General features: G+C 36.3%; 1 protein-coding gene and 1 non-coding gene across 2 annotated transcripts; one reads left to right on the forward strand and one right to left on the reverse strand.

Annotated features, from left to right (window-relative positions):
* Positions 1-5,439: 5,439 nt before the first annotated feature.
* Positions 5,440-5,545, reverse strand: LOC133035295 (small nucleolar RNA R71). The gene has a single exon (XR_009686570.1). It is a non-coding gene; the product is annotated as a small nucleolar RNA R71 (small nucleolar RNA).
* Positions 5,546-6,071: 526 nt separating this feature from the next.
* On the forward strand, positions 6,072-6,758 carry LOC115719932 (uncharacterized). Its single transcript, XM_061109225.1, has 2 exons — positions 6,072-6,362; positions 6,585-6,758. The coding sequence occupies exons 1-2, from the start codon at positions 6,072-6,074 to the stop codon at positions 6,756-6,758; spliced, it is 465 nt and encodes a 154-aa protein (XP_060965208.1).
* The last annotated feature ends 559 nt before the right edge of the window (positions 6,759-7,317 follow it).

The following is a 7,317-nucleotide window of genomic DNA, read 5'->3' on the forward strand; positions in this document are numbered from 1 at the left end:
AAATTAAAATTAAACCTACCATTTTGAAAAATTAGGTTTTGGGTAACCTAAATGTCATTTCAAAATTAAATTGCTAACTTTCCTTTTAAATTTCATGTCATTTAATAAATTAAATAATAAAATAGAAAATGGTAAATACATACCCTTTTCTTGTTTTACAATTTAATTTAATTAAAAAATAACAAAATTTAAAAGTTAACAAAAATACCTTATTTCCTCTTTTAAAATTATCATGATTATTTTGATCTTATTTTAATTAAGGTCAAGTTACCAAAAAAATTAATATCTGACCTTAAAAAAAAATAAAATAATCAAATTTTAAAGGAAATAAGAAAAGAGGTAAACAAAACTTGATTTTTCCTATTTTCAAAATCAAATTACACTAATATCTAAAATTAATTTAAAAAAAAAAAATTAATTTATTTCTGATAATTAGATTTGAAATTTGAAAAACAAAAATCAACATACAAAACTACACAAAAAATTGGAATTTAATTCCATGAAATAACATGAAAAATCGAAAAAATTGAAAAATTGGATGAACTGTACGGATGGCATGCCATGCATGCCCATCCGCGCGCGTTTCTGGGGTGAGTGGCCGAGAAATCACGGTGTAGGAAGGTGCAGGCAGCCATTCCGCGCGCGTGATGAGGTTGCTCATCACCCCGATTTTTCCAATTTTCAAAAATTCATAACTAATTCAAATTAAATCGAAATCGAGTTCTGTAAAAAAGTAAATTGCTTAGAATTTTCCAAACTATCCAACAAAAATAATTACAGAATCAGAACAGTAACTATTTTTCCCAGAATTCACAAACAACAATCAAACATCAATATGACACTCAAAGCAACATGATACCATCCAAAAAACAAGCAAATCGTTTTATGTCCAAATTTCTTGCAAGCAAATCAATTACCATGGCTCTGGTGCCAGTTGTTGGAAGTTATTTTACCAGGAACTTAGATCTACTCACAAGTATGTTGATTTAACAACCTAAATATGAACTTCTAAAACGATAGAAAATTAAACACATAAGAGTATCAGAAATCTTACAGTGATTGCAGCGGAATATATGTCTCCTCCCACTCAGATCTCTAACCCTTGATTCCTTTCTGTAGCAGAGTATAATCAAGATCTGAGCCCGATAGTCTTTCTTTGTTGTTTCTGAATTCTACACAGCCTTCCTCACTATGATTGAGGTATTACTTGATGTGTGTGGGCACTACTCTAGCACTTATACATTTCGAAAAAGTGAAGGAAGAGAGAGAGAGAGGGTGGCGGTTCAGAGAGAATTTTCAGAGAGAAAATTCTGTCAGAATAATGTTATGAAAAAGTTGTACAGTTATGTTAAACTCTGAAGCCTTTGCCTTCTATTTATAGAAGACCACCCAGGGCTATGATTGACATTTGGAATTGAAAAATCAAAGAGAAAAGGAAGCTAAGTGGCCGGCCTAGGCATTGTGGAAACAAGGCTTGCCACTTTTCCAACTTTCCTTTTCCTACACTGATAGTTTCCTGTTTTGTCAAAAATTGCCAATTCCTTTGTTCAACCACATAAATGTCAAATTTAATTATTTAATAATTAAAATTAATTATCAAATAATATATTGTCATTTATTTTATTAATAATGAAACTAATTAAAGTTTCCTAATTAATAAATATGCCCTTCAAAATCTCTATTTACTATTTTGCCCTTAAGAAGTGATAAATTCTCAAATAGACAAGTCTATCTTGAGAATTTTTAATTGATTAATTAAAATCAATTAAATGAGTCTTACAAGTAATATCATCTCAACTAGTGAGGGGACCATGGGTCTATATATCCGAGCTTCCAATAAGCAGATCTAGAATTTACCACTTAAATTCACTGACTTATTAATTCTTCGTTGAATCCACACATAGAACTTAGAATTGCACTCTCAGTATATAGAATGCTCTATATGTTCCACCATATAGACACATTATTAGTTATCCATTGTAATAATCCTAATGTGATCAATGATCCTTTATATGGATGATTTACACTGTAAAGGGACTAAATTACCGTAACACCCTACAATGTATTTTATCCTTAAAACACTTAACCCTGTATAAATGATATTTCAACTAAGTGAAATGAGTACTCAATCATTTATCTCGTTTGGTTAAGCTCGAAGGAAATCACCCTTTGCTTACTATTCGCCAGATAGAAGCTATAGATTCCATATTTATGTTAGCGCTCCCACTCAATCGCACTACCATGTTCCCAAAATGTATGTATTGCCTAGACTAAAGATTAGGCTTAACTAACAAATCAAAGAACACGAATAATACTCTTGAAATTGAGCCTAACCATATCAGGATTTCGATCATGTGATCTAGGATCAACTTATGATATTGAATTGAATAGATATTTACGGTAAGTTTCAAAATCTAATTCAAAGTTCAATATCGGTCCATTTCAATGCATACTCCATGCATCCAACCTGAGCTTTACTTTAACCTATGTTCTGGAAAGAACATAACATTTCTCCAAGTGTAAGTAAACTCTGTTGTAGATTGTCATATCAGTGAAACCCAGTGTTCTGATAAATCTAGGAATACTTTATTTACATAGTCATATTTATTTTCCACTGTGTTGACAACAGAATAAACATGATCAAGTATGTGAAAAGGGGTTTGGATGAATTTATAAATCAAATAGACAAGCAATTGATTAAGTGAACCAAAACATACACAAGTGAATGAAAAATTACTTCTGTTACTTTATTGATATTGAATAATCTGGATTACATTGAAACAGAGTTTTATTTAGGGCATAAAACCCAACAAATGACAGCTAGAATTAAGATATAGAGTTCAAGGAACCTTTCATTTGCTTAAAGGGTGGTGCTAATAAATTCTGTGTTGATGGCCATACATGCCTATTGGTGTCAAGTAATGATTTTGCCAAAGAAAGTGGTGAATGCTATTGAAGAAATATGCATGAATTACTTGTGGAATGGGAAAGCAGTGAATCAAGGGCATGGTGCTATCTCATGGGAATCCATTTGTCAACCTAAATCAGCTAGTGAAATCAATTTTAAGAATGTGACTGCATGGAATAAAGCTATTATGGGAAAATTTGTGGGCGATTGCAAACAAAGAAGATACATTATGGCTGAAATGAATTAATAGTGTATTCCTACATGATGTAGAATGGTGGGCCTACTAACCTTCAAGTCAAAGTAGCTGGTACTGGAAGTGTATGGTTAGGCTCATAGACCAGTTCAAGGAGGCAATGGGAGGAACAATGTTGTAGCAAAAATACTCAGTTGCATAGGGATATAGTTTGTTGAAACCAGCAGGAACCAACATACACTGGTGTAAACAGGTGTAGAGCAGGTTGAACTCACCAAAACACAACTTTGTGTTGTGGTTAGCAATGCACCAGAAATTGAAAACCAAAGACAGGTTATTCAATATGGGAATAATAGAAGATCAAACCTGTTTGTTGTGCTGTGATAACTAGGAAACTACAAAGCACTAATTCTTTGGGTGTTGTTAGGCTATTTCTAGCCTATATTCTGGATCACTTTTATGTACGCTTTTCGATGTTTTAGGACAGAATTATGCTTGTTTTCTATGTTTTCTTCTCGGAGTTATGGAGGCCCCAAGATACAAAAGTGCAATAAAAGACAAGTGGAGCCAAGAAAAATGCCAAGTTGAGGCTTGATGCACTTTTGGCCGCGGCGAGCCTGACCCGGCCATAAGTCGAATGGCAGAGAGACCATTTTTGGGGGCTTCAATAGCCGCGGCGAGAGCTTTCATTGCCGTGGCCATGTCATCAGTCGCCGCGGCAAAGGATGCCATTGCCGCGGCGAGAGCCCGTACAAGCAGGGGTAATTTTGTCCGTTGAACCCTGAAAAACGAGAAATAAGAAGAAAACTGCGATTGCAAATTAGGGGAAGCGATTTTGAGAGCTAAAACACAGTGGAGAGCGGCTAGAGGAGCAAAGTGAAGATCTAGAGTCATTCCGCCAACAGTTTCTTTCTTTCTTCCTTTTTAATTTCTTTATGTTGAATTCTGTTTTAGGAATGGTTATGGATTTGAACATGAGCTAAGCTTCCATTTAGGGAAGATGATGAATGTTAGTTAAAGTTTTCCTAGTTAATGTTAATTGCCATTCCTGTTCATTTTGATTGTGTATTATCCTTATTTGTGTTATTTCCATGTTAAAGCTTGATCACCTTTTGCATGTCTATGATCTCAATTCGAAATCTGAAAAATGAGAATTGAGAATGCTAAAATTTGGATAACCTAATTTTTTGTAGAACGACGATATTTACATGACTTTTGTGACTTCTTAGATCATGGCTTAATGCAAATCTTGTGCAATTGTAATTAAGAGATTAATTAGAGAGCATGAGATTTAGAACCTAGAAGATCTGAAAAGAGATAGGTTAATTAAAATAATCTGTCATTCACAACAAGAACTGGAATAGTAATTAGGCATTAACAATTAGGTAAACCTATTAACAGAATTCTCTTCCCTATCTTCTCGTTTCTGATTAATTTTTATTGTCTCTTTCAGCTTCTTGAATTTTTATTCGATTATTGAACTTGAAAAAAGATTGATTTGCCAAATAGAAACATAGATTTAATCTAGTGGTACTCAGTCCAATTCCCTGTGGTTCGACCTCACCTGTGTGAACTCACTACTTGATTACGTACACTTGCGTATTATTTATAAAATTCGTACCAAGTTTTTGGCGCCGTTGCCAGGGAATTGTTCAAAGATTGATATTACATAAGATTAAATTAAATTCTACTTTGGTTTATTTTTCTTGCTAATTGCTAATCTGTTTCCTTCTATATTGTCTTTGTCTATCTCAAAAATTTTAGGTGTATGCGCCGTCAAGGACAAGGAGCTATATTACCCGTTGATCTTGAAATCGAGAAGACCTGTAGGAGAAACAGAAGGAACAAGAGGCAAGAAAGAGTTTTAGCAACGGTTGAAACACCTAAAATCATGGCTGATAACGCTAATGCTGCTAATAATGGAGGTAACAACGGTAATAATGGAGGTGCCGTTGAAGATCAAGCAAATGGCCGCAGTTCGAGAGATTACATTCTCCCAACTCTTACAGGGGTTCAGCCTTGCATCATGCCGCCCGCCGTAGATGCTAATAACTTTGAAATTAAACCTGCAATACTCCAAATGGTGCAGTCTTCAGTCCAGTTTGGTGGACTCCCTTCTGAAGATCCCAATCTGCACTTGTCAAACTTCATGGAGTTATGTCCGACTTTCAAGGTTAATGGGGTTAGTGATGATGCCATCCGTTTGAGACTTTTTCCATTCTCGCTGAGAGAGCGAGCCAAGAGTTGGTTGATTTCATTGCCCCCGAATTCTATAGCAACATGGACAGACTTAGCAACAAAGTTTCTGTCTAAATTATTTCCTCCAGCAAAGTCTGCTAAACTGCAGGGAGAAATCAACAATTTTGTCAGTTAGATAATGAATCTCTCCATGAGTCCTGGGAGAGGTTTAAGGACCTCATCAGAAAATGTCCTCATCACGGCATTGAGAAGTGGTTGCTGGTTCACAATTTTTATAATGGGTTGGTTGGTAACACTAGAACACTCATAGATGCTGCAGCTGGTGGAGCATTCATGAGGAAGAGTGCAAATGAAGCCTACGATTTGTTAGAGGAGATGGCACTGAATAATCAATAGTGGCCAACTGAAAGAAGCCAAACAAAGAAGGTGGCTGGTATGCTTGAGGTGGATTCCATTACCAAGTTGACAACTCAGGTAGTGGCCCTAACTAAATTGATAGCTGTGCAAGCAAAACAAGCTCAGGTGGATTGTGAGTTGTGTCCCTATGCAGAATGCCCAGAAGATGTGAACAGTTTGCCAATGGATGAAGCTAAAGCCATTGGAAATTACTCTTAGAACAACAACAACTATGGGTTCAATCAAGGGAGAAATCGAAGGAATTCTGGGTTCTATCAGCAGAGGAATTAGAATCAGACGCAGAACCAACAACAACCACAGCATCAAGGGTCTAGTGGGAGTTCTGGTTTTCAAACAGACTTATTGCTACAATTTATGACTGAGAGAAGATCATCCGTTAAGGACCTACAGACTCAGATGGGGCAATTGGCAACTCAGATAACAACCCTTCCTCAAGGAAATTTGCCTAGTACAACTGAGGTAAATCCTAAGGAAAATTGCAAGGCATTTACCTTGAAAAGTGGGAAGAAGTATGAAGGGCCTAATGGGGGACAACCAGTGGAAGAAGAGATTCAGGATCAACCTGTGCCATCATCAACAGAAAAGAAGACTACTAAAAGTCTTGCACCAGAACAAGAGACTCCACAAATTAGTATAGATCATCATGTGAAAATACCATACCCACAGAGACTCCGAAAGACCAATCTAGACAAGCAGTTCTCAAAATTTCTAGAGGTCTTTAAAAGGTTACACATCAACATCCCTTTTGTTGAAGCCTTGGAACAAATGCCCAGTTATGTGAAGTTCATGATCTTGTCAAAGAAGAGGAAAATGGAGGACTATGAAACAGTGGCATTGATTGAAAGCTGTAGCACCATACTGCATAAGAAACTTCCTCCTAAACTCAAAGATCCTGAAAGTTTCACCATTCCTTGCACTATTGGGAGAATAGAAGGGATAAATGCATTGTGTGATTTGGGGGCTAGCATTAACTTGATGCCTCTGTCAGTTTTTAGAAGATTGCAGTTGGGGGAAGTAAAGCCAACCACGGTAACCTTTTAATTGGCTGATCGATCTCTAGCTCATCCCAGAGGAGTCATCGAAGATGTGTTAGTAAAAGTTGATAAGTTTATTTTTCTAGCTGATTTTATTGTTCTGAATATGGAAGAAGACAACAATGTCTCAATTATATTGGGGAGACCATTCTTGGCAACTGGCCAAGCGTTGATTGATATTCAGAAGGGTGAATTGAAGCTGGGAGTGCAAGGGGAAGAAGTGGTCTTCAATGTGGTAAAGGCGACGACTTTCCCAAAGGCCAGTGATAATTGTTTCTTTATTGATTTGATCGATACCATTGTGGAAAAGAAAAAGTTGATAGAAGATCCTTTAGAACTTAGCTTAATTGAGGATGATTTGACTGAGCAAGAAGGAGTGGAGGTAAGGGAGTATGCTAAATGGCTTGATTCTTATGGACCACTAAATACGAAGTATTATGAAGAGTTGGGGGTTGTGCCGAGGGAGCTTGTGCCATCTACAGAGAAACCTCCAGAGCTAGAGTTGAAGGTGCTTCCTAATAATCTACGATATGAGTTCTTGGGAGAAGATAAGAAGCTTCTAGTGA

Source organism: Cannabis sativa, chromosome 2 (assembly GCF_029168945.1).
Source record: "Cannabis sativa cultivar Pink pepper isolate KNU-18-1 chromosome 2, ASM2916894v1, whole genome shotgun sequence".
Lineage (NCBI taxonomy): Eukaryota > Viridiplantae > Streptophyta > Magnoliopsida > Rosales > Cannabaceae > Cannabis > Cannabis sativa.

Excerpts from the sequence above, each read along its gene's own strand:
- LOC115719932 (XM_061109225.1), top strand. The coding sequence starts at position 6,072 with ATGACTGAGAGAAGATCATCCGTTAAGGACCTACAGACTCAGATGGGG. Across the intron at positions 6,363-6,584 it reads AAATTAGTATAGATCATCAT|AAACTTCCTCCTAAACTCAA; the intron begins GTGAAAATACCA and ends ATACTGCATAAG.